The sequence below is a fragment of the Apteryx mantelli genome, chromosome 7, assembly GCF_036417845.1.
Source record: "Apteryx mantelli isolate bAptMan1 chromosome 7, bAptMan1.hap1, whole genome shotgun sequence".
Classification (NCBI taxonomy): Eukaryota; Metazoa; Chordata; class Aves; order Apterygiformes; family Apterygidae; genus Apteryx; species Apteryx mantelli.
The window spans coordinates 44938850-44965321 of NC_089984.1; the positions used below are offsets into that span (position 1 = coordinate 44938850).

At 47.1% G+C, this 26472-nt stretch overlaps 1 protein-coding gene across 3 annotated transcripts; it reads left to right on the top strand.

The window, feature by feature from the left end:
• The first annotated feature begins 482 nt into the window (after positions 1-482).
• On the top strand, positions 483-24635 carry PWWP2B (PWWP domain containing 2B). 3 transcript variants are annotated; one of them, XM_067300393.1, is made up of 3 exons: positions 483-690; positions 8970-10623; positions 24057-24635. In XM_067300393.1, exons 1-2 carry the CDS (start codon positions 542-544, stop codon positions 10603-10605), a joined length of 1785 nt encoding a protein of 594 aa, XP_067156494.1. In that variant the 5' UTR covers positions 483-541; the 3' UTR covers positions 10606-10623; positions 24057-24635. The 3 variants fall into 3 exon arrangements, with proteins under 3 accessions (XP_067156494.1, XP_067156495.1, XP_067156496.1); XM_067300394.1 differs by lacking the exon at positions 24057-24635 and adding an exon at positions 21399-24050; XM_067300395.1 differs by lacking the exon at positions 483-690 and adding an exon at positions 6241-7515 and having other exon boundaries at positions 24057-24634.
• Positions 24636-26472: the final 1837 nt, after the last annotated feature.

Below are 26472 nucleotides of genomic sequence, written 5' to 3' on the forward strand. Positions count from 1 at the left end.
GAGGACGTTGCTGGGGGACTCGTTCCGATGATAAATCACCAGAGCGCGTTATGTATTTCCTAGCGTGATTCTGCAACCCAAAGAAGAGCAGATGTTAGGCTGAATTGAGGCGGGGATGGAAAACGCTGCTTTTGGAACTGAACGCTTCAAGCGAAGCCTCTGGTGTAGTATGAACGCGGCTGTCACTCGAATACTGATACGCTCTTTGCATGCAAGGAGAGTGATTTTTTAAAGACAAGGTTTTATTCCGCTGCTTGGTTGCGCCGCTCTCGCTCGCCCGAAGCCGCCGCCGCCCCCAGGGGCCGCTGCCGGGCGCGGCCGCTTCCGCGTTTCCGCGCTCCTGCGCTTCCGCTTCCGGCGCCGCCCCCGCGCGCCGCCGTGACGCCAGCGCGCCGGCGGCCGTGAGGTCATCGCGGCGGCGCGGCCCGCGCGGCCTCCGCCGGGGGCGGGGCGGGGCGGAGCGGAGCAGCGCAGCGCAGCGCAGCGGAGGGGCCGCGGCGGAGCGGGCCGGGTCGGGCCGCGCCGCCGCAGCGGCAGCAGCATGGAGGAGGAGGAGGCGGCGGCGGCGGCGCCGCGGGTGGGGTCGTGGCTGCCGGTGCTGGTGGAGCAGATGGTGAACGACACGCTGGTGGTGACGCTGAGCTGCGGCGAGCGCCGCTTCACCGGCGTCCTGCTCGACTGCACCAAGAAGTAGGGGCGGCCGCGGGGCGCCGGGCCGGGCGGGAGGGCGGGGGGGGCCGGGGCCGGGCCGGGCTGGGGCCGCTCCCGCCCTTTGTCCGCGCCGGGCCCGGCCGGGAACAAAGGGGCCGCGCCGAGGCCGGAGCCGGGGCCGAGCACGGGGCTGGGGCCGAGGCCGGAGCCGGGGCCGCGGCGGCTGCGCGTCGCGGAGGCCTCGGGGCCGGGCCCGGGGGGCCCCGCTGGTGGCGCCGCGTTTCCCCCCCCCCCCCCCCAAAACGCGGCTCCTCGGGCTCTGCCCGTCGCTCCCCCCATCCCGGGGAGCACCGCACCGATTTCCCCTTTTCCCCCCTTTTTTTCCCCTGCGTGGCTGGTGCCCCCGAAGGCAGAAGCGGGCTCGAGCCCTCGCGGAGTTTCCCCGCGGCTGGTGCCGCCCTGCCCGGCCTCCTCCTCCTCCCGGCCGCCGCTTGGGCGCTTCGGAGCGAGAGGTGCCCCCGACCCGGGGAGCCGCGTTTCTCCCGGCGGAAGGCGCCTTCCCGAAGGACGGGGGAGGCCTTCGCGCAGCGGATGCTTTATCCCGGAACGACGCGACTTTTCAAAGCGTCTTTAAACGCACCGGCGTTGAGTACGGCTTTCCCGGGTGCTAACGCCGCAAACGCTGCTAGCTTTAATCTCAGCGGGTGCCGCATTAGCAGAAAGTTAAGAGGAGGAGCTTGGTTTCTGTCTCCTCGATAAACGAATTGTCAGGTCGGTGCCGGCTGGGTGAGAATACAGCCAGCTTCACCTCTCCAAATCTTGTTAGAAGATGGGTAGAACAAGACTTCTGAACTTAATTTTCAGAGTTTGTTTAGTTTTGCGTGGGTATCCCAGAGAATTGGAGCCGGATTCTCAAAAGTATTCAGGCATCTAACTCGGTTTAAGGGTCTCCTTGGTGTCTAGTTCCAGCCAAAGCAGTAAGTGGTAGGCATCTCTTTAATCAGTTCAAAAAGCCATCTGTCTCTATCATTTAAAATTCCAGTTGTCATCTTCATTAGTGACAACATATACTTTTGGTTTTTTACTTGTATTTTTTTCCCTCTAACCCAGTTTTTTTTCCCCAGGTTTTCTTTCTCTTTTTTTTTTTTTTTTTTTTGTTCTCTTTATTTTTTTCCCCCTTCTGCCCCCACTGGATCCAGGAAGCAACTAATCTAATGTTTCTTCCTAGGCTTTTAAGGTGCTTCTGGAGTCTTTCCATTCACCTGGCCTTCTAGTTAGCAGTAATGACCTCTGCTGGGGTTGAGGGTTGGAAAACAGCCCGGGAGAGCACCTGAAACTGTGGAGCTGACTTCAAGGAGGGCTGGCTGTCCTTCCACTGCCATCTCCTAGTCTCAGAAGCCTTCAGCTCAGTGGCTGGTTGTGTGGACCCGCGGTGAAAACGATAAAACAGCCTTTTCTGACCTGGAGTGAGATGGAGAGGACAAAAAGGAGAAGGGGTTTTGTTAATTTGCTTTAGCTTGCGTGTAGGATAACTGTTCCCTGCTCTTCCCCTCCTCCCCCAGTGTTTTATCACGTCTACGATCAAACTTTCCTGTGGTGGAAGGTGAGCGTTCAGAGGGAACCAGCTGATGCTGAAGTTAAACAGGAATGCAATTGTTACTGCCTCTAATCTCCTAAAAACAAGTTAAAATCTTTGAGCTGGACTGTTTGGCAATTCATTGATACGGTAGTGCTGCCTCGGGTAAAGAAATGCAAGGAAAAGCAGTGCAGCTTCTGAGTGCCCCCAGAGCTGCGTTTTGTCATAGCGTTAGGGCAGAGAGAGGGAACATGTGCGGTCTGACCCTTCAGAAGGTGGTAAGAAACCCTGCATCAAGATCTTGCCTATTGCAGTACTTGAGCAAGAACCTCTCCCCTCTATGGTTTGGGGTCCGAGTGTTGCAGGCCAAAAGGTCTCCCTCTTTCAGGTGTTTATACAGAATTTGCATGCATAACGAATGCTGGAGGGCCTAATCCTAACCGTGGTGGTCCCTAACGTTGGCTGGCCTGAGACGACCCTGGTAAGCCTGGGACATGTGGTGACTGATACGGGGCTTGAGAGCCGTGGACAGGGAGCCGCTGTGCTAATAGGTATCTTGGTTTTGCTCGTCGGTAGAAAAGGAATATCACGCGAGGCACAGTCCTGGCCCCTGCAGAGCCTTAGCGACTTCAGGTAAGCGTGGGGAAGAGGTTAAAATGACCTTCTCCCAGTTGCAGTGACCGTACATGTGGGGTGTGGAGAGGAGATGAGATCTTGCTCACCGTTGTGTGAACACCAGCGTACAGGACTCAATCTGCTGGCAACTGGGAGCTGCCTTTTAATAAAGTAAAAGTAGGGATTGTGTCCCAAAGGTAGAAGGAATTTGTCAGCTTGATGCTGAACCTTGAGCGCCTCAGAACTAGTCCAAAACAGAGCCACAGTGGAAGTTTTTTCCCTTCTGCACTTTGCCACGTTGGTGGAGAGGTGTCTCTCACTAGCCTGCGTTCTCCGTGCGGGAAGTTGGTTCATCTCATGTCTTTGTCTCCTGGGCAAGGAGATCCTTGTTTAGAAATCGCTGAAGCAGCAGTACACCTGTGAACGGGGAAGATGGGATGTAGGTGGTGGTGGGGTTAGACTGCAAAGAGAGAGGAGACTTAGGAAAGTCGTCAGAGTGCGTTGTTTTAGATGTAGAAAAAGAGGCCTGAACCCCAAAAGGGACAGAAGGAAAGCCTGTATCGTCTGCTTCATTTTGGGTGTTAAACTGTGTTTAGTATTACATACAAACATGAATCTGTTGCATTTCTCTTAAAAAGTAGTGAGTGGCTTGGGGAGCTGAGCAGGAACTAGAACGTTTGGTGCCAAGTTCCCAGGTAGCCAGTAAATCCGCTTTTGTTCAGGTCCCATCCATGCAACTTGGATACGCGGTTCCCATTGCTTTAGCAGTGAAGAAATGGGTCTTAGGTTTTAAGCAGAAACTACATGCCCAAGTTCATGGGGTTTTAGCCTTCAGGGAATTTATGTGGGAAGCGTGAGTGTTTTGCGGGCACACGTGTGCCTACCTGCCTTTAGCCGCCTTCGCACTTGTGCCTTGAGGAACAGTGGGATGTAGTTAAAAATAGATGTGTGACTTTTTCAAAAGCTGTGGCATTATTTGAAGAAAAAATGGTGATAGCTTACCTACCCGGATGTCTTTTCCACTGTAGCTTAGGTGATAAATACTGGTACTTGCTGCAGTGACAGTATAAACCATTAAGTCATTGACAATCATTTTGTTTTAATAAATTCATTCTTCTAGACTATAAACTGCATAGTGTTCATGTTCATAAAGAAAGAAATTTAAATGAATTTTGACTACAGTTATAATGCTTTTGATAGTAAGTCTTGGCAATTTTGTTGCAGTTGAACTTGTAATGAGTTATTTTGCAATCGTGCATGAGTGTAAATCAGAGGATGGCGTCTTCCGTTTCCAAGGAGAGATTGGATTGAGGTAATTTAATCCATTTGGCTATGTCTGTCCCAGAAACAGGGATTAAAAACAGAGAATGAAATCACGTTCTGCAGTATATTCTGATGCTTGTAATAGCGGGACACTCTCTCATGCCCCTAAACCAAAAACTCATAGATTTTCATTTAAGTTGAATAGATTTAAATATGCAGAATCGATGATGGCAATATGGAGATAGAGGAAATACTTGAATGACGTTGGGATTTGTATAAAGCAGTCCGTGGGAATGTGGGGAAGGCTAGCGAAGTTCACGTTTCTCCTTTCGGTAAAAGTAAACTTCGACTGGAAAGGAAACATCTCTTATTATGTAGTGGGTAGAAAAACAGTGAAGTTAAATCCTCTTATGAAGAGCTGTGCCCATACAGAAACCGGCTTCAGGCTGTCGGGGCGGGGAAGAACACCTAACGCTGTCTGGGGCACCGGAGCCTGCCACGGGTCTCCAAGGTTAAGACTGAATTAGTTCAACAGTTAGTCTTCCTGTAGCTAAACTGGTCTGAGGTAGCTTCAAGTCTTCTAGTGCATTTTTAGCAGGAATAAATTCTGTGAGAGGTATAAAGAAACTGAAAGTAACCTTGCTTTATTGAGGGTTTTTTTTTTCCCCTCCTCCTACGCTGAACGGACACTAATGGCAGGTGATGATATGGTGATGAGAGAGTCTACAGCCTCTTTGGAGTTGTTTTTCTTCCCCCTCGGCAGGAGGAATAGGGTTGGTGGGCAAGATACCACACGGGGAGGGTGGGAAGGGAGGCAGGTAAGAGAAGCAGCAGAACTCTTCCTGCCCTCTACGCAAAAGCCAGTGTGGTAGGGAGACTTGCGAAGGAATGGTTTCTCAGCAAAATGGATTTCTTAGGCTTTGGAAACGCTTCCAGTAAGAATAAAAACAAATCGAGGCTGACCCTGTGGGCAGTAGCAGTAAAATATCGCCCCTCAGGAGCAAGCGCTTCCATCGCTTGTGTGTCTTGGCTGTTGGTTGTGTATTAAGATACCGAGTTTTGTTACTGCTTAGGAGGAAACGTAGTTTTCAGGATTCTGGTGTCGTGTCTGAAGCCAAGAGACACAACCGAAGGAACCGTTTGCTCCTTAGGGGCTGTATTTTACTGCTAGTGCCTTTACTGTAACAGTCGGAGATCCAAAGAGCAGAGCTCCCATCTAACTTGCTTTGTATCGTGCTAAAATCTTCCGGTGCTGGGGATGCTTGCAAGCTCAGTCGGGAAGGTTGGGGGAGCTTTCTAAACTCCTGCTGTGCTCACTTCTGCATCATGAGAACGGAGGTACAGAAAGGAGTTTTAGGGAGACGGTTGTTCTGGATTTTTTAATTCCTACCTGGGTTCCAAACCCAAAACGGGGATGGAAGGATTTAGCTGCGCAGTAAGCACATGCAGTCGTGTGTATTAAAATTTCTCGTGCAGCTTTTTGTTGCAGCTGTGCAGAGAACGCAGCTCTCGATGATGCTCTTGGATGTCACGGCAAGCTGCCGGCCCGTCCCAGCGCCGGGAGTGAGCGCGCTGCTGTGCCTTGCTTGCTCTGCTGCAGTCTGGTGCTTGCTTGACGCCGCTTTGTGCCGAGATGCCAAGCTGTGCGCTGAAGCAGGCAAGGCGCGAGCGTGTTCCCCTCCTGTCAGCTCGGCTGTGGGTGACTTCTTGCGGAGCCGAAGGGTGGAGGCGGATCTTACCAGAGCGCCGCAATAGGATTTGCCAGAGCTCGTCTATCAGTGCTCTTAATCCTGCGTAGCCGTGACCCTCGTTACGCGGGTTCTTTCCCCGGAGCTTTTTGCTGTAGCTGCTACCTGGGTGCACTGAAGCAAGCTGGCATGGAAAACGAATCTTAAGCTGCTTTGTTATTTAGCTGCGCGGTTCAGGTAATCCTTCATCCAAGAGGCAGGGGTTTTGTTTTTTCAGACCACTAGTGTTACTGCAGCTTTGAGCTGAAGCTCAACCTGGACAACGGGCTGCTGCTGAATCAGGGTCCAGACACGCGGGAGCGACCAATGCTAGATGAGAAGTCCCTGCCTCAGGGAGCTGTTGCTGGTTTGGGTTTGGTTTTTTTCCTATTTTTGTGTAAAGCCTGAAACAGCAGGACCCCACCCTAAAAGGCTTCTGGTTAAAATGACTTATCTGTCCACTGTACTTCTCTAACGCACTTAGCCAGGCTACGTGTGTGGGTTTGCGCATTTACTCTGATGCCTCAGTCTGGCTGCATCTCGGCGCCCAGGCGGAGCAGGAGGCCTGCGGAAATCATTAGACTGTTTCTGGTTCTTCGTTGCTCTTCTGCAGTTGTTGTTGAGTTGGAGGTTAGAGTTAGTCCAGAGCTGCATAATCAAAATAGGACAGAGGTATCCTAATCACTGGCCCATTAGTTTCTTCCACAAAAAGTGTTGTCACTGCGCTTCCCAAGGAAGGTTTAGACCGGAATGCTGTGGTTCCCTGGAGTGCCGTTTCTGTGGCAAGATGCGCGTACCAAGATTAGCAGGATTGTAAAGTACTGATATGTTAACTTTGGTGCATGTAAATCATCCCTTCAATAAATCTAATGTTTGAGTGCTTTGCTTCTGCCAAGTGAGAAGCTTCATCCCACACCAGATGTTCAGGAAGGAAATCACCTTGATGGACTGGGTGCGCATTTGCTTGCTGAGAATCGGGCTTTTGGGAGCAGACAGGGTCAGGGCTTGCTTGGAGGAGCAGTGAAAGCTGCACTTGTCTCCAAAAGGAACTTTCTGTTCCTTACATGTGCAGTTTTCTGGTGTGAGCAAATTAGAGTAGTTCATTGCGTGAAAAATCCCCAAAATTTGCAGCCAAAGCTTCAAGGATGATAGCACATTTAGTTGCCATGATGAAGTGTGCTGACACCTTTGATCAGCTGTACAAACTGTACTCGCTTTGTTGGTTATCGTTTGAGACACACCTAAATTCTGAGGTGTGTCTGTTTAAAAAAGCTTCATAGAACAAAAACATGTATTCCAAATTATGTAAATTCAACAGTTTAATCCTCTTGATTCACTAGCGTTCAAACTTGAAAGTCATCCGGTTGAACTAAACTGTTTTCTAAGTAGCAGGTTCTTGCTCTCTCGCTCTTCAAATGATGGGAAAGGACTCTTTTTTTAGTGTCCAGATAACTTGGTTAATTCTGTTTATTTCAATTTGAGAGGAGCAGTGACTTGGTACCAGAATCAGACTAATTCCTGCTTGCTTAGTTTATGCAAACTTTATTTTTAAGCTTGGTGGGAGTCTCCATGGAAATCAGGTGAGAGAGGTGCTGTCTGTGATGGCCTGAGAAAAGAAAAATGAAGCCGGTGGATCAGAGCCGTGATAAATGGGACCCATGTTCCCTGTTCTTCTATGATCCGGTAAAGAAAACTGCTCTTCCTATCTCTAGTCTGGGGTCGTTCATGACCTCTGGTAACACTGCTTTCTGCTGATGCTTCTGGAAAGGAGAAACATCCTGGTCTGTGCATGATACGGGGAAGTGAGGTTTGCAGCAAGAGAGCAGCAGTAGCATAGGATATTCCTGCAGTAAAGTGGTCCAGCTTGAGGATGGAGCTGGGGAAGAAGCGCAGTCGTGAGGCCCGATGCCTGGATGGGGTCAGTAGGCTCCTCTTGGGAGAAGAGCGAGCCGGCGCAGTCGGGTGGAGCCAGAAGGAAGGCGTCTCCTTGCAGCAGGCTCTGTCACCTGAGCTGTTTTGTTATGCCTCTTTCTTAAGAGAAGTGTGATCGAGAGAATTCCTTCAGCTTCCCTCTGTGCTGTGCCGGGTAATGGTTGCTAAAGCCCTTCTCTGTAACGCTACCTCCTCCTTTGCTTGGGGAAAGGTACTTTCTCGTAGCTGGAAGGAGAAAAGACTGCTAACGAGGGAGGGGACTAGCATCCTAAACTGAAACTAACTAGTGTTTGGTCTGTAATGGTGAAACACTTTTTTGATGGCACTTTCCCTGGATGAGCAGTACTTCTGGAAAGCCAAGACAGTGAGCATTGTCCATTCTGAGACGGTGTTTCAGGGTAAATATTTGTTGAAGTACTATGTTAGCATAATATCCCTGATGTCAGGCCAGCAGCATAATTTCTGGTGCAGAAACCCAAAGACATGACTCATGATTACGAGTTTCAGTGTTTCAGAGGATTTGCTTTTGCTGATACCTGTGCAAGACTTTGATAGCCTGTGATGAAACTTGGCAATGGACACTAATACATCATCATTTGTAATCTTGGTATTCTGGAATAATGGCATATCCCTTATTTGAACAAATAAAGATCATATATGCAAAGGCCAATGGGAGAGGAGCAAGACTGTGTACTGGTAAACCTCTGGTTTGAAACTGCAAGTTATACATCCAAGTCAAGTTCACGTGTTGACTGAGAAGCTGAAAAATTAGCCAGGCAAGTACGGTGTAAAGAAAGGAACTTTAATAGGTCCCAAAAGTCTCCCTCTCCTGGCTTTACCAGCCTGCTGATAGAGTAAACTGCTTTGCTGGAGTATAACTTCTTAGTGCAAAACTTCTTAGTCTGTGCAAAGAGTTCATGGAAATAGAGATTCTGATCTGTTGTTCTCTGTGCCCTTTCTGGCAGAAGAGTAGGTCACTTCTCCTAAATTTTGAATGCTGTTGGGTTTTGTTTGTTTGTTTTTTTTCCAGTGCCAGAATCGACTGCCTTTTTTTTAAAAGTAAAGGGAAAATGTTGCCTTATTAGTATGTGGAAGTCTGTTTTTTAAGAAAATAGCATGTTTGTTATGCACAGTTTTCCCTGAGAAGCATCTTTCAAACACTGACTCTGTCTCTTTCCCTCCCTGTCTTTTTCACGCTATTTTAGGTCCGGATTGTTTTGTCTTCCGTCTTCCCTTCCAAAGCAAGAGGAGCCTCCTGCTAACGCTTGCACTAACTGGGTTCCTGACGGCCAAGATCCTGTGCAGGGTGAAACCAAGTCGCAGCCTGCTGTTGAAAAGCCTCCCAAAGGAAACAGCGATGAGCAAGTACCGCCTCTTCTGCCTCCCCCACCGCCGGGCAATCTTCCTCCCTACCCTCCTTATTTTGAGGGAGCTCCTTTTCCTCGTCCGCTATGGCTTCGGCACACGTATAACCAGTGGGTCCCTCAGCCACCACCACGGACTATAAAGAGGACAAGGAGACGTTTGTCACGGAATAGGGACCCGGGAAGGCTCATCATGAGCACTATCAGACTAAGGCCAAGGCAGGTGCTCTGTGAAAAGTGTAAAAACACTCTGAACCCCGAGGATGCAAACACAGCTAGGCAAAATGCTAAAACAAGGAGGAAGCTGAGCATTCAGGACAAAGAGCAGAAAAAGCATAGTGACTCTGACTACACCGAGAAAAGAAACAAAAGAGAAAAGAGAGAGGAAGACAAGTTTTCTGGGGAACTAGTACATCGAACACCAGTTATAAAAATATCCTACAGTACTCCCCAAGGGAAAGGTGAAGTTGTAAAAATTCCTTCTCGGGTTCATGGCTCAGTCAAACCGTTTTGTTCACAGCGAATATTGCAGAATGGAGAGGAGGACCAAGAGGAGACTAGAGACTCTGAGCGATGTCGAGAAACCAAATGTTTAATGGACAAGTCAGCAGGCAGCCAGCTTGCTTCCATTCCAAAACTGAAGCTCACGCGGCCTGTGCATTCCAGTGCAGATGTTCCACCTCCAAAGATCCGACTGAAGCCCCATCGAATAAATGATGGTCAGAGTGTTTCAATTTATAAAGCAGAACTTATTGATGAGATAAATGTCCTTCAGAACAGCAGGGAGTCCAATCCTGCTGCATTTTACAATGATGAATCTACAGACAGAAGTTTAGCTGAGATATCTTCAGGGAGTTCAGGTGAAGATGATGACTTTAAAAGATTTCCCCAGGGTAAAGATGGACATGATAACTTGGCTTTCCTTATGAATTATCGTAAAAGAAAAGCAGATTCTTCTAGTTTATCCGTGTGTAGTAATGACAGTCTAGACGAATCCAAGTCTTCTAGTTCAGAAGTAACATCACCAGAAATGTGTGACTTTATACCTGGTGATGATGCATCTGTCTCTTCATCTTCAAAAGATGAGCGTAAAATTGTGCCACCATTAACAGTTAGACTACATACGCAAAGTGTGTCTAAATGTGTCACTGAAGATGGAAGAACTGTTTCGGTGGGGGATATTGTTTGGGGTAAAATTCATGGTTTTCCATGGTGGCCGGCACGTGTTCTTGACATAAACCTTAGCCAGAAGGAAAATGGGGAACCTTCATGGCGAGAAGCTAAAGTATCATGGTTTGGTTCTCCAACGACTTCATTGTTATCTGTTTCAAAACTCTCTCCTTTCTCTGAATTTTTCAAACTGAGATTTAATCGCAAGAAGAAAGGGATTTATCGGAAAGCTATCACAGAAGCTGCAAAGGCAGTAGAGCATCTGACTCCAGAAATAAGAGATCTCTTAACACAGTTTGAAACATAACTTTGCCTCCAGTATCAGGTGAGTGCTTGCTGGCCTAATGCTTCCCACGGAAAAACTTTTTTGTGTTTTAACCTGCATTCATTGTTTGCTTGCATTTCTTTTTCCTTAAAGACTGGGGTTGACACTTGTTAAACTTAAATGTGTGGGTGTTAGTTGGTGGTGGTGATTTCATAGGTGATAATTGCCTGTAGTTTGAAACTTTGGAAAGACCCATGGGAACTGGAGCCCCAGATCTCGTAGGGGACTACAAAGTAATTAATACAGAGGACGCAAGTGCTACTGGGCAAATCCACTGGAAGGTGTTTCCCACAGGTTCCTGCTTGAAGAGCTAGAAAAATTGTAGTCGTGTATTAGAGCCATTTATAGCTAGGATGTGGTGAGTATTGATGGTGCTTCATTTAGGCTAAAACTAATCCCTTGTGGTTGGAGAGCTAAAAGCTCCTACACCTTCGATTTCTTTGAACTATATTCAAAGAACTAAAACTCTTCTTGGAGTCGAGATTGTATTTGTCACAATTAGGTACCGATACCAAGCAATTAACAATTAGAAATGCCCTCGGAGGCCCTTGTCTCCCCTGCAATTGGTTGATTTCTTGTGAAGACGTTTTCTTTAAGACTCTTCAAAATGAATGTACCAAAAACTGTCTTTGACTGCCGAATGATATTTGAACTTCCTCACTGTGCTTGGGGTTAAACCTGCATCTGAAAGGGTGGTGCTTTGCCAAAGTATAGCCTAGATCATCAAAAGCATTTCTTTTAGGGTTCACAGGCAACAGGGGGTGGGAACATCACCACCACGGGAGCAGATTCTTGGTAATGCCTCTACAAATATTCTGCTTTTACTGTTTGCAAGTGTGGAGGGGTTAGAGAGTTGGGGAACTTGCACTCCTTGTCACTTCAAACAGTCAGAAATTTGTCCAGGATGAATATTTTGTGCCTAAATATATAGGATGTAGTGTGACTGGAAATAGCATTGCCATCTGCAGTTTCAGTTGATGCTTCCTACTGTACTACTCTCAGTGAAGTCCATGGGGAAAGCTCCCATCAACTTGAATAAGATCTAGGCTTATTTGGCAACCTTCCAGTAGTGGCTGTCATAGTATCACAGATGAAGTCTTGTTTACTGTTAAACAAGGGGATGGTTTGACTATGAAAGCCATATAACCATTATGAAAAGTTTTGCTAATGAAAGTCTAGCTTTATACGCTGTGTCCTGTAGCGACATGTTGTCCCCTAATTTTTTCCACTTTCTTAATGCTGGAAAGGCTATCTGTACACAAGCCAGTGCTATTCCTGCTGTAGACCTGTCCATTCTGCTTAACTCTTGTTAAAGGCTTTATTACATCAAGAGGATTTGGGGGCTGACACGGGTGGTATCTGATTTGTAGACACAGAGCAGAAGGGGTGTAAAGAGGTCTGTAAACCAGGGGAAAGAAGAAAATGTTGAGAATGGTAAGAAAGTTACTGGAGGGCCTGGATTAAGGCCAGACCTTTCCTCCTTTCCGTACTTGTCAAGCAAATCTCTCTGTGTATATATGGGTGTATAGATATATTTAACTGCGTGTCACCATTTTACTGGCCTCCTTCAGCTGCCTTCCCAAGGATGATTCTCTGCTTTAAATATCTGAGGTGAGCTGCCAACCCGGTCCACCTGGCTGCCTCTCAAAGATTACAGAGTAATTGGATAAACAGCTGCAGTTACTCAAAAGAAAACTAGGAAAGCAGAACAAGACAGCTTTCCACATTCTGCATGTGTCACATTTACTCAGTTTCCCTGTGGGACCAGCATGCCTAGTATTTTGGTGCATGCCACCTATAAAACAACTCGCTGTTGCTGAGACCTGCCCTATATCTAATTCCCTCCATTCAGGGGAATTTAATTTTGTTGTTTTCCTTGAATTTTCCTAAGGTAGAGCTGAAACACTTCTATCGGTTGCTCATTGACTGTTCTTTCCTGAAGGGCATAACTTCAGTTATGTTTGCAATTCCTTAGTCCTAGAACCACGGTGACACTGGAGTTACAATTAAATATCTGAAGGCTTTGAGGCCTTTTACAGGCAGTACGACTTTATATCAGTTATGGTAGTTTCGAAGAGCAGGCTTCTCACTGTTAACATTGCACTTCGCTGCTGTGAAATCCGTGACTTCAACAGCAGCTGCCCAAAGGCCTGTTACTGTTAACAAGCAGAATAAGCAAGAGTCCAGGAGATGCGTATAGCACTTTGTTAATGCTGCTTACATTAATCCTAGGCATGTCAAAACTGAGTAACCATTGACGCTTTCTATTGTGAATCTTTCTGTCTTCTGGCATATGATACTGTTCTCCAAAGGAGGTAGGGTAATTACTGGGGGGGGGGGGGAAAAATCAGGTAATTTGTGAATATGCGTAAAGCTAGAAGTAACTGGATTTGAAGAAAGAATGCTTGTTTTTGGTTAGAAAAGCTGTTATCATTTTAGGGACAAAATAATACAAATCCATACTTTTTTGCAAGGAAGAGACCCCCTGTCATTTACTGGCTACTAAAATAAGTTTTCTGGAAAAAGAACAGGCAGGTCAGCAACCCATGAAAATCAAATTCATAAGACACTCTTGGTTTAGAGTGTAGTCAAGAGAAAAACACCCACTAAGCATGTTCTCATGCTGCTCTGTAGCTTCTATTTTTATGTCTCATGTACAGAGCGCCTCTGTGCATGTGTACCGCAGCTCTGATACTGTTGTGCTTCAGAGGCGTCTCAGGTCTCTTGCACGGTAGCTAAATACTTACGTAATTTCTTTTTATCGTGGGATATCTGTCTAGTTCTGAAGCACTAGATATTAGCTCATCTCTGCCCGTTTTGTTTCTGTGATTAAGACCTTCTTAGTTAACAAAAAGTAGCTGACCGGACTGAAAACTCTGGGAACGTCAGCACGGTAGATCGTGTTACTCGGCTCCCTGGACCTAACCTGCTGTTTGTGCCTGCCTTCTGCCGAGGCCCGCGCGCTGCCAGAAGTCGTGTCCGAAGAGCGGTGAGAGCCAGGACGTGGCCTAATCCCTTCTCAAGGCTGCCCGTGGTGCCAAAGCGCGAGGAAATGGTTGCCTCTAGCTCCGTCTGCAAGGATGTTTCCCTTTATCTTAAGGAAAGCCTTTAAATGCACTTAGAAATCCAAGCGAGGCTGTAGCTGAGCTGCTCTTGGCAAGGCTCGCGCTTTGCAGCACTTCTTTGTTCTCCAGCTTTCAAATTGCTTAGGTAGAACTAGCTGGGATTAAAAGATTGTGTTTACTGTTCCTTGAGATAATTTAAGTTGTTCGCTTCCCTCCCTCACCTCCTGCCACCAGTTTGTGATGCTGAAAGATGCCAGCTTGGCTGGAAAGGTGGGTGGGGAGGGGAAGAGAATAAGGGTTGGTGCATCCAAGAAATGCTCTCAGCAGAAGCAAGTCACACAGTTCCAGCAAGCTCCCATGTGTGTCTCAGGACAGATTCTAGCAGCACGTTTTTCTGCTGAGGTTTAGCCAAGACCAAACATGCAGATGCTTGCTTCATCCTCGCTGTTATCCTCTGTCCTGCAGGCAGCTTTAATTGCAGCTTCCTCTCCCAGAAGAGGAAAGGGGAAGCATGCTGTCCTCCCAAAACTCTGCAGCCTTCAGGGGAAGATGATATACCCTTTATTCCTCTTAAAAAATAAGAATTAAAACAAGCATGAGCATTTGAAGCTCTCGGGGAGGGTTTTTCAGATCTGTGATTTAACTCGACTTCTCCAGCCACCCTGAAGTGCCCAGCCCAGCAGCATTTCCAGCTTTGGGAGCAGATGGGTGCTGGGTTACTTTCGTGGGAGAAGCTGACTCAGAGAAGGAAGGAAGTGAGCCAGCCTGCCTTGTGTTGCAGAGCAGTCCTCAACAATGGACAACCTCCGCTCTTTTTGTTCTTTAATAAAAGTGCAGCAAAAACAAAGCGGGGCTAGCTGCTGAAGATCAAACTGTCGGGTTTTCAAGCTGAATGTCTGGCCAGTCTGAGAGATGATTTACTATACCTGAGCTTTAATAAACAGCTGAAAATTGCAGAAATAGAACAGAGAACTTTTTTTTTTTTTAACTACTAAACTGGTTATTTATGAGAGTTGAGCTCTTGAGCTAATTGCAACTGTGAACTGTTACTTGGGAGAAGCTGCATCTAAAATTCAGAGTTGTCACAGTTTCACCGGGGTTCAGTGTCGGTGTCGAATGAGTGCTGTTGTCTGCCTAGAGTGGTACCAAGCTGCCGATGCTGAAGAGCTGGTTGCACATGCAGCGGAGCAGTCGTCGTGGCTCCTTTCGGGAGGGGGGAAGGTCTCGTTCCCCTTCCTGTCTCTCCTCCCAGCTGCATGATCTCTCTTTTGCTCCCTCCGTTGTGCTGGATCTGTGTTCATCAGACATCTGTTAACAGATTTAACTCACTGACCTGACGGAAACTACCTGGAATTTTGCTTGTGCGCATGGTCTCTTTTCTGGATTAGCTCTGTGTTGGTTTAGTGAGACAACTGGTTTGCAGGACAGGCTCTGAAAGGAGGTGAGCCCCAAGAACATGTGGCCTACAGGAAAGATGCGAGTAAAGAGAGGGGTTTGAGATCTTCCCCTTTCAGAAGCAGCAGGCTGAAATTGCCCCACGTGCACTTTATGGATGAGTGCCATGGGGTGCAGTGATGCTTTTCCTTCCACATCTTGCTAAAGATGTTTTTGCCTTTTTCCCTTCTTCTTGTGGTATCCTGCCCCTTTCCCCTAGGTGTCCATATGTCCCTGTTCATGAGGCCATGCTGTGGACTGGATTAGTGCTGTGCTTGGGCTCCTAACTCGTTATCTTTAACCCATTTTGGTTGTGACATTCTCGTTTCCAGGATAGCCTTTAAATGTTTGCCCATTTACGTCTACCCAGTGGTAGCACAGAGGAGGAATGGGCACAGAAGCCAGCTTTTTGGGGGGGATGTAGGGACATGCATTGTGTAATGATGCCTGCAGACTGGTAAGTTGTTTCAGCTTGTCAGAAAAGTTTTCTGAGAACTTGAGCTATTGCCATGCTGCGTGCATGCAGAATAAGCTTGTTTCTCAGCAGAGGTGGTGGGCCCGTGCATGGGACCAGGGCCAGTCCGTATGGCCTGCTGATGCTTCAGTGCTCCAGCCTGCTCTGTGAGCTCCATAGTTGACTTTTTCTTGAGTATAAGAATCTCTGTGTGCTGTTGCATGTTGCTTTCTGTTCGCTTTCACGATTAACTTCAAATTTAAACTTCAAACTATGTAAATGTGAAGTTTGCTGAGTTAAGTGACTTTTCCTCCAGTACCTTTCCAAGTGCCGAAAACCCCAGCCTACCGCTTGCTAGTTTTATAGCAAACAGGTTTGCTGACATATCCTGGGTGTTAAATTTAGCTGCCCGAGAGATGCGGTCCGACAGGTATATGATGCAGCGTACTGAGCGTGCTTCTAGTCTGGAGCGACCAGCTGCGTGGGCCGGATTCTGCTCTTCTGGAGTTCTGGGTCACACACATGGTTTGGGGGAGAAATGGCTCGTGGGGCCGCTGGTCTGGTCTGCCTCGTGGGCTGGAGCGTAACGCAAAGGGGAATGGGGGAAGAGACGTGTCCTGTGGCTTCCCTCCGCCTGCTCCAGGGAGAGCAGCACGCGCCTGGGTTTGGGGCTTTTAGGAAGCATATTTTGCTCCGACTCTTACGTGCGAGCGTTGGTCCGTAGCGGTACGGGGGCCTCAGCAGACTGAGTGAATTCTGCAGTACTTCGAAGCTGGGTCTCTGATTTTGCTTTGTGATCCTCCTGAGTGGTTTCTCGTGACAGATTGCTCTTCTCCCTTCCCTGCTCCCGGCTCGCTCACACAGTAAAGCTTTTTATAAAAAATCTTTTTTTATAAAAATTCCTGTAAAATTTCATGTACATCTCTGCATGAAACAACTTACAATATGTATATTCATTTGCTTTCTCACTCTAGAGAGCCTTTTATTCCCCTCCCTTCAGTCCCTCTCCCCCACCCTCAAGCTGTGGCTGCGATACCATTAAACTTTAAAATACTTACTTTTTGAAGGTTTTAATTTTACTGCTATTAGCTTAATATAGCCTCAGTATCTGTATATTTAGCAATTCATCACAAAAAGCACAGTGCTACTATGTACAGCAAAATCAAAGCTTATTGCATACTTGCTATATTTAGTAAGTTCTAATGTAAAATTTGGAACATTGGGTTATGACTTCACCTTCAAAGATGTTCAGGGCTTTGTGTGTGCCTGTAGCTAGTATTGCTTGCCAACGGTTTATGAAGCAACATAAATCACTACTTTTTTCTTTACCTCTTTTCTTCTGCCCTACCGGAGGCACAGAAAGGTTATATGACTTTGTGCTGATATAAAGCTGTGGTGGTGACTGATGTGATAGCTAACACTTTAAAAACGCCTGCCTGATCACATGAAATATTTCAAGCCAGAAGATGAATGCTTCAGAGAGGGTTTTCTTTGCTTGCTTGTTTTTTCCCCTTGGCCTGGTCTCTAGCTGGTTCAGTCGACTAACACCAAGCATCAGAGTTAATCACTGTTTCGCAAAGTCCTCCTCCGAGCAGCCTGGAGCCAGCGTCTGCGCATACCTAGTACGAAGCAGGAGAGCAGGTCTAAAATAGACACGGCGCATACTTGTGCGCCCAGCGCTGGGTGTCGGGAGCTGCGCGTCTGGTTGGGTGCCGCTGATCTCCCCGTTTCCAAAAGAGCGCATGCGTTCGGCTTGTGACCGCTGCCGCTGCGTTTGGAGGCATCCAGGTCCCCGTCGGTTCTCCCTCTCTGTCGCCCCTCTTTCCCTCCGCTGCTCCAAAAAGGATCTTTTTGGAAAGGCCAGTAGGCCGTACGTTGTGCTATTTCTAACCGCGTGCGAGCTGTGCGGTTGCCTGAGAACACGCTCTGCTTACGTGAGCTGTAACTTCAGCCGCTGCAGGAGACTTGTGTAAACTGAAGGGCTTAACAGCTCTCCGTGGAGAAGAGCAAGCTGCTTTCCTCTGGCCCGCGGGTCCCGAAGCCCCCACCGAAGCTTGGGGAGGGAGGCTGCTCGTTTTGCCAGCCGCCGGGTGCTCAGCCCTGCAAAGAGGGGCGTCCCCGGGGCGTCATTAGCACGCGCTGGGTGCCGGCGTAGGTGGCATCGGCTGTAGGAGCAGGGTCTCTGCCGACGGGCTCCGGGCAACGGCGCTTTCAGTGCGCTGTGTAAGGGGAGCCGGGGCCCCCGGAGCGGCCCATCCGCATCGCCCCTCGGGTGATTTGGGGAGGGCTGAAGAGACGGGCCACGTCTCTGCGTGATGAAGGGTCACGTCTGAACGACGAGTCTGGAAACTTGCTGCTTTGGCTGCAGCTGACAACACTTGCACAGAGGGTAACTTCCTGAAAGAAGAAAGAAATTTCTGCAGCTTTTTCTGAATTACATGCATTTACTTGTTCGGTTTGTAAACTCAAGCGGAGGTGTTTAAAACTTCGCTTAGACTTCTGTCTTTTTCCTGCTGACCGCGGCAAGTTTGGCAAGGTGGGATCTTGGAGACAGGGCCCGCTGCAGCGTAGCTTTGCGGTGAGTAGCACTGGTGGACGGAAGGGGTGAATCTCTTCCAGAAGGAGGCCTGGTGTCTCTCTCCGTGCCCTCCGGGAAGGCTCAGAAGCTCGTTCTGCTTCTGTAGCAGTTATGCGTGTGTTTGCAAAGTATCAAGCACCCTCAAGTTGTGTATAAAAAAAACACTACTTTGTGCCAAGAAGGAATAGAGGATTTTTGGAAACTTGGGGATAGTTCTGTGCGGAGAAAAGTACTTGTTACTCTTCAGGAGGGGAATGAACAAGTTTTTTATGCAATAACAGGGCATTGTTAATGCCACGTAAAGCTGCTTGGCACGTTAGGCTAGATGATGCCATGGGATGACACAGTATTTTCCGTGTTAATGCTCAGGCATGGAAAGTAAGCTACTGACAAAAGCACAGTCTTAGGCTTTGAACCTGAAAATTGATGTGAGTACTCTTAAATATTGAAAAACTTGCAAACTGTTGTTTTCCAGCCTCCTCATGGTTTAATTTGTCTGTAAAAGCACCCATCACCGACACTGGGATCAACACGAATGGGAGCGGCTGTATGGGCCAAGTAACAAACTTTCAACATTCTGCCAAATCAAAGGCTTATATCCCACAACCTAGATTAAGAGGAGCTAGTGCCTATTTTATTTTTTTAACCAGCTTTATGCATGTGTTTTGCACTCTGTAGACATACACTTAAAGAATACGTGGACTTTGCATTAGGTGGTTCATGGAGTCTTGCACGTCCCGAGGTTTTGTACGTCTGAAGTAGGCTTCTCGCGTCCGTCACCCATGGGAGAGGATGGGGCTCAATACCTCACTTTTTAGGGAGTTTGTCCTCCTCATACGTACAGTCCCCCGGAGCGCGTGCCGGGCGGCAGGAAGCTCTCTGTGCTCCGGTCCGTAGAGGTGCAGCACGGACTGCAGGTCCACGGGCGGCTCTCCGGTCAGGCGTGGTGTGTGAGCGAACATGACTCATCTCACCTGAGCAGAAGGGCCGTAAATTCTTTCCGGCATCTTGAGTCTGAGCCTTTCCCACAGGAACTCCGTCAACCACATTGCATTAGTTGTATAATCATCTGTTTGGTCACCAGGTATGTATGTCTTTCCAGAAGGGAGGAGCAGGGTATTTTTTAATGAAGGCTTTTTTTCCAAGTTCATTAATTTCTGAAGGAATTAATGCTTTTAAGTAATGTACCACGTCCTGTTTAATCTGCATTAAGTTCTTGCTGTTGTAGGATCAGACAAACCTGTTTTCTTTACAAAGCATGCTTCCTGTGTGTCCTCTGCAGCTGAAGAAATGAATTATAGCAAAATTACTGATTTAATTTGCATTGTGAATGGTGACTTGCTCTGTTGTGGTTCAAGCCAATAACTTGAGCTTTTTCTTCAGTCCGAGAGGAAACCCTTTCTGGCTGGCTGCCAGAAGTCCCCTGGTTTCTAGGTGGGGTGGGTTCCCTGGTCCTTGCGCGCCCCCTCCTTCTCCGCGCTGCCGGAGGACACGACCGTTCTGTTCTTGGAGCTTTCCGCCTTGCTGCCTTTTCCGGAAGGGTAGGTGTCTGAAGGCAGACCGATTTGGTGGGGCTAAATTACAGTTTGCTGTTAATTGCCAGCATTACGATTAGAAAATTTTCCTCCAGAATAAGCTACTCGTGTGGAGAAAACGAGCAGGCTTGCTGTTGCCTTCATTTCTTAAACTTCCAGTTGGCATAAGGTAACCGATCTTCCTGGGTGCCCTCGCTCCGGAGTCTTCTAGAGAAACTGTCTAAAGAGGTTAGATTCCTGCTGAGTGCCAAACCACCTACTCTGTGAAAATCAGGTCCCTTCGGGTGCCACAAAATCATGTCACTTCAAAAGCAAGATTAGGAAACAGTAGAAATATTTATCCAAACTACTGCAATACTTATTTCCTTTTGGCTCTTAAGAGTCTGTTCAGTATCAGGTACTTGCATAAAACATAAAATAGGAAGTAAACTGTCTGAAGCAGCAAAGTGGTGCTGAGCACCAAGTCGTAGTAGAATACGGTGCCTGTCCGGTATGTTTTTTCGCTTTTCTCTAGACAGAAAATGTCTGGGCTCTCCAATGCAGGGGCATGTTGGTGCACAAAGCAGGACTAGGCTAAACAGAAAAGACCAGCACAACAAAATATTAGGTTTTAACTCTGCTAAGGTGGTCCAGTAGCTACGTGAAAATCTGCAACCTGTATTATTTCAAAACCTCTTCAAGTTGAGGACTTGGTCAACATCTCCCACCACCTGACTTGTTTGGGTGAGAAAAAGTTATCTGTTTCTCCTGTCCAGGTAGTAATTTTTAGAAGGTGGCAGTAGACAGCTTTACAGTAGAGCTTCCTGCTGCTGTTCCTGCACTGGGTCTTAGAGCTCAAAAATTGCACCATTTTGGGACCAGGATAGTATCTTGATCTCCTGAACGCCTGGTCTTTGGAGGTGGTTTTTACCTTCTGCATGACCTTGGAATCCTGAACAGGCTAGAAATAACCCCGTTGGAAGAAAGCAGTGCGTCTGTCTGAGAAGCACGGTAACTGTGTAGTGCTGGGGACTTCTTTTTCCTTCTTTCCCTCAGACACACATGCTTGTCTCTTGGTCTTCACCTCCAGTTAATCTGGCAATGTGTATTTCTGGTGGTGGTGCAGCGGTTAATACCGGTGAGCACAGTTGTTGTGTTTTACGTTTTCTGCAAACCCTGGCAAATTCAGGACCTCACCTGATGTTACACCTGGGCCCTTGCACCAAGGCGCTTTCGTAAAGGCAGAGGGACTCGGGGCAGTCGCTGTGCCCTGGAGGAGGTGCTGGCCATGTCCTGCGTGTGCCGGATTTGCAATGTGAGGGGCTGAGCCTCCGGGTGGGTCTGCAGGGTGGCCGTGTGAGCGGGATCCCCACGCACAAATCCGGTCAGGATGCAGTAACCTCAAAAGATAGCTCGGCCTTTTTTTGCACTCCGCTGCGGCTGTTAAATCTGAATTTGTGAATGGTTTTATTTCATCCAAAACGGCATTTTTGTATTATGAATAAGCTCTTGCCTTCAGGAGAACTTTCTTGGCTCTGCTTTTGACGTACAGTTTAGCGTAGAGGCTGCTAGATCGTGCCGTTGTCCTGAATCACTCAATTCATCGTGTATTCATTACTCATACGTGTATCAGGGCTGCAGTAATGTCCAGAATACAGCATTTAAGCTGCTGCTCTGTCTTTAGGCTTTTTTTTCTTTTTTTTCTTTTTTCTTTTTTTTTAATATAACAGCAACCTCTGAAGCTTCCCAGGGACCGAGTGAGTGGATATGAACAACTGTCCCTGTGCTGCACATACTGAATGCTTGTTGAAAACTCCTGGGTCTGCTTAGTGGGTTACTTAAAATAGACACCTGAGCTCTTCTAAGAGGAAGCCTTTACTCACTCACCGAATGTGAAATTCTTGAGCTCTGTGTTTCCAGACTCGGGACAAATGCCCGTCAGTCAGTAACAGCACCAGAATTGTGAGTAAATCTGAGTGAAGTGGTGAGGTTTCACCATTTAGAGATACGGAGTCACCAACTTTTTTAAGAGGTTTGCAGTTTTGCCAGTAATACCAGCTTTTTGCTCTCTGAGAGGAGAATCTCTGATCTTTGCCTCAAGGCAGTTTCTGTTAGGACCCAGAAATCAGCCTGCTCTGAAAGGAAGGAGTGTATTCACTTCCCTAAGTGGAATGCTTCACTGGAAGGATTATTTGGCATTGTGCTTCTGCTGTGATAGTTCTTTCCCCAAGTACTACTAATGTAAAAATCACAAAGAATAAAACTGCCCTGGGGACTTAGTATTACCTCCGGAACAACAAAACATAGTTTTTCTATTTAGCCCAAATGTTCTCAAACTATAATCCCTCTCTAAAGGGGCAGCCTTCTGCAAGAACCATTAAGGAATACTCTGCCAAATCCATACCCCACAGTAAGGTTTTGTTAGATGGAAAGTAGTAAGTATGCAAGCGAGTTAGTTGTGTGCTCTTGGAAATCTCACCCTTCATCAGCAGGCCAGTGAACAGATTATTCTGCAAGGTTAATGCTTGGAAAATACGGTTTATACTCTGACTTCAGGTAATGGGCCTTGCCATGACACATCCCAGTTACTTAGGAGCAGGATAATTCTGCTAAGTACTGCCAGAGTTTATGAAATCTGATTGCGGTTCTTCTGTGGAATATAGCTTTTAGGGCAGATGTTCATGGCGTGTTAAGTCAGCTGTTTGAAATCTTAAAAAGAAATGTATGGGCAAGACAGGAAATCGTTCTGGACAGTGAGACCAGGCAAATCGGAGTCACTTTTGGTTTCTGTGCCCTTAGAGGGGATGTTGGTACATTTTCAGTAGCATTGGAAATGTGGTCACCTTTCTGCTTTTGGTGCTGACATTCTTGGTTTAATCATGTTTGGTACTCATAGGTCACAAACCTCAACTATGAGGGTTTTTTTTAAAGGTCTTTGATCTTTTGCTTTGTAGCGTTAATCCTGCTTGTCTGTCAGGAACACAGCTTTGAGCCTGTGGTTCAGACTCAGCCAGTTTAAATGATTGGGCATGGACGTGAGCTGGGACCGATCGCACTTCTGAAGCGGTCCTAACTGAACTGTGTTTGAAGTGTAGTGCAGTGATGCTTTTGCAGCGTGAAAAGTGTTAATGTAGGTCTCCCTGCCATTTTTTCATTCATTTCCGTACCGTTGAGTTGTCTTGTCTGTCTTCTTTTCTGGCTTCTTCACTTGGTCTTGAAGACAAATGGATGTTCCCTTTAAACTGTTTTAGGGGTTCCACTCTTTCAACTTGCCTTACAGGGCCAAGGCAAATACATCTTGCGTGCAGGGGCAGAAAAGAAAACAATCCCGAATGGTACGGACAAGGACTTCTGTCTTTGTTAAGTTTTTCTTGTGACAGGCACACCTCTCTCCAGCAGGACTTTCTTTTCAAGCCTGTCATCTACCCTTAGTTTTTGTGTGTAGGATTTAGCGAGAAATTTAGCCAAATGACAAGAATGTAAGAGGTCCAGCATGGGTAACTTCATTACGTTTTGGTAGTTTTAATTTGGAGTATGTCGTTTTGCGTTTCAGTTTCTGAATTCAGAAGCGTATCTTGCACCCTTGTCTGATTGCCTAAAGATTCATCAGAAGCGGCCCGGTGCGTTTGGCTACCGCGATCTTAGAAGGACCGGCTGTTCGGGGAGCTTCAGCGTGTCCTTGTGGGGCCCTGGCAGGCCGCGGGCGAGAGCCGCCGGGCGCCCCGCGGAGATGGGCAGCGCTGCTGCGGCAGTCGGTTTCCCCGCGGAGCTAGGAACGAGGAGGAGTGTGGGGTGGAGGCGAGAGCACCTGGGCCGAGCGGGGAGGTCGGCGGGGAAGGTGGCTCTTGCCATCGGAGTCAAAGGTGCGGAGGTGGCTTGGCTGCTGTACCTCTTCACTTAAAACACGATTTGGGTACTGTGGCAGTACTCGATACCTTGAGCAGTTGCAGCTAACTAGAAAAACTTTTGTAAGGCTTGATCTCAAGGGGAGGGGGAAAAAAAATATCCTGTTTTGCAGATTCTATTTGAAAAGCAGCAGCAGGACCGAACAGATGTTCTTCCTGGGCCGCTCTCTGTAGATTACCTACAATTCCCACCCTGAAAAGAGGCTTAAAAGTCTTCAAGCTAGAGGCTGGCAATTTCTTATTATCACTGAAGCTTTTGTCACGTCCGTCCTGGAGAAAACTCCAGCTCTCTCTTTAGATCTGTTAACTGGATAAGTTTCTTCCAAAACTGGAGCTGCTGCTGTTTTTGGTCTGCTATGCAAGTTTAAAGCAGGAGAATTCCAGACTATATTTAGATGAAGCCAAGGAGTGTGCGCCTCGCCGCTAATATTGGTCGGTTCTGTGCCGCGTGCAGTAACCTCTCCCTCTTTCACTTTCTTCAAGGTAACAGAAGATAAGAGCACAGCTGTTCTCCTAGAGTGTCACGAAGTCTGTAAACATCCTGACATGCTCCCCAGGAGAATCTGGAGGTTGCCATGCACATGACAGGAGGACGAGTTTCCTTGTCAGATTGCACTGCTTATCATCTGTGAAAGGTGACAGGCACCCGGACGTGGAGTTAGGAGGCTCTTCTGGTGTGAGGCTGGCAGGAAAGTCTTAAGGATGCTTTAACCTAGGATGAGGATTTGAGAAGTCATACGGCCATGAACTAGGAGAACAGCAAATACCACAACTTGGAATGTATTTATTACTTAAAAGTTAGCTATTCTTGATAAAATCCCAAAAATTATTGCTGCTGCTTATTTTACTTACAGATTTCACACACTTGTTAATTTTAAAGCTACCAAACTTTTACTCAATACTGTACTCTGAGAAATGTAATTGGAGCAGGACATGCAATAGAATGAAGTCATTGTAGTGTCTTAAGTACAATGGACTCACTTTGTGTCTATTAAAACTTGGAAAATGTGCAACACACAACAATGTGGCTATCATTGCATATATTAAAGCTTTTTTAATGTCGTTTACTGCAGAGCTGAGAGAATCAACGTTTTCGAGTATACGAACGAGCAGTCAACTGGTAACTTAGGTTGTTATGTGTCCTAAATGTGTGCTTTCTTAAGTCACCTGCAACGGTGGGCAGTACAGCCTTGATTCGTTCATGCTGTACGCGTAGAGATGGGTTATGAGCCTAGTGGGACCAACTGAAGAATGAACTAACATTTTGAACCAACTTTTCTGTTCACACCTTCTACTCAATGAGCGTATCTTAAGGCCTCTTGCATGCATGCGGTTGGATAGCAAGGGCCCTCATCCTTACCCGTTGCCAGAAATGACTAACAATCTTTTTAAAAAGAAAAACCTACGAGTTTTGCATCAAATTTAGAGTACAAATGGTTTACAAGCTAAAGTGAATTATCAACAAGCTCGTGGAACTGTATCACTTAACTTTTTTGGATTTGCGTTAGTCTAGCTTTCCCTTGGAGTTCCTCAATTTAGTGACATTTATTTATGCTAATCTATCGCTTCTGATGCTAGAGAGAAGAGCTCAGAGTTGTTCCTGTTAGGTAAAAAGTTGTCTGCATGTGCTAAAAAATTAGCTTCAAGCTAAAGATCATTACACAGATTCTGCTTCCTGTTTGTTCTTAAATCTGTTCTAGCAAACAGAGCAATGAAGTATTGTCAGATTAGAAGTAGTGGATAGGCAAACATAGAAGCTCATGTTTTCCTGGTTCGTGTTGGTTCATAACGTGGTCTTTTGAATGTCAGCAAGAGAGGTCAGAGTTTCCCTGTTCTGTTTAACAACAAAATTCACCAAAAAGGTCCAACACGAAAAAAAAATTTCTGCTCAGTCTCAACAAAAGCATACAGTCAAAGATGTTTCCCTTAAAACAGTTGGTATAAAATATGCAAACTAAGGTTCAGTGCTGAAATAGGACATCTGTCTCCCGAGACCAATTTTGGCTGCCTCTGCAAATAAATGAATTTCCTATTTTCCAAAAATAAGTGTGAAAAGGACAGCTGTATATAATGAGGGGAATGTGTTCCCGCACCTTGTATAAAGCCTTTATAAAGCAGTTGTTTACCTGGGCATCTAATTTTCCCCTCTCCAAAGCAGCCTGCTTGGCTGGTGAAGATATTCTTGCGCAGTGAGCTACTCCTGCTCATGGAGAAAACATTTTTACCTCTCTCAGCCCCTGTCTGTCTGTCTTCAGGAGTTTTTTTATATGGGATTTTTTTCTAGTATCTTCCTGAGCTAGACTCAGGGTTAGCTGGTGGCTGCTTTTTGCTCACGCGGTTCATCATAGGAAATGCCAGCCAAAATATATTGCAAAGCCTTTTGGCTGTAGTATTACAGCAGGTAACTAAATGGACTTACAATAGCCTTCCGTTCATTTAAAAAAACAAAAAACACCGAAAAACTGCCCGCCCCCCATTCTCAGGTAAAGTATTTGTCTGTTCCCACCTCTAGTAGAGGTAGAGGGCTGCCTCCGCCTGGACGTTAAAAAAGGCTGCTCTGTTGTCGAAAGAGTTGTCAAGAAAACGGGTGAGTAGTTGCTGCTTTCATGAGCAGGTTAGCAGATGCCACTTAAGTCCCAGAAACGGGTAAAAACAGCCTCAAGACGAGGCCGTTGGTCTCCGCGGGATGTTGGGGGGGGAATTGCGATGCTTCCTACTTCGTGCCACCGTTTTGCTCTAGGCTTGCGACACCGCTGCAGATGGAAGGAACCAGCCCGGAGAAGGTAAGGCCGAGCACCACGGGGGCTCGCCGCGGCAGGGACGGTCCCCGGGGTGTCCCCGCTTGTTGAAGAGCCGGGGGGTTCCGGGGGGGGGGGGGGTTTCCGTGATAATTAGACCC

Excerpts from the sequence above, each read along its gene's own strand:
- PWWP2B (XM_067300393.1), top strand. The coding sequence starts at position 542 with ATGGAGGAGGAGGAGGCGGCGGCGGCGGCGCCGCGGGTGGGGTCGTGG. Across the intron at positions 691-8,969 it reads CTGCTCGACTGCACCAAGAA|GTCCGGATTGTTTTGTCTTC; the intron begins GTAGGGGCGGCC and ends ACGCTATTTTAG.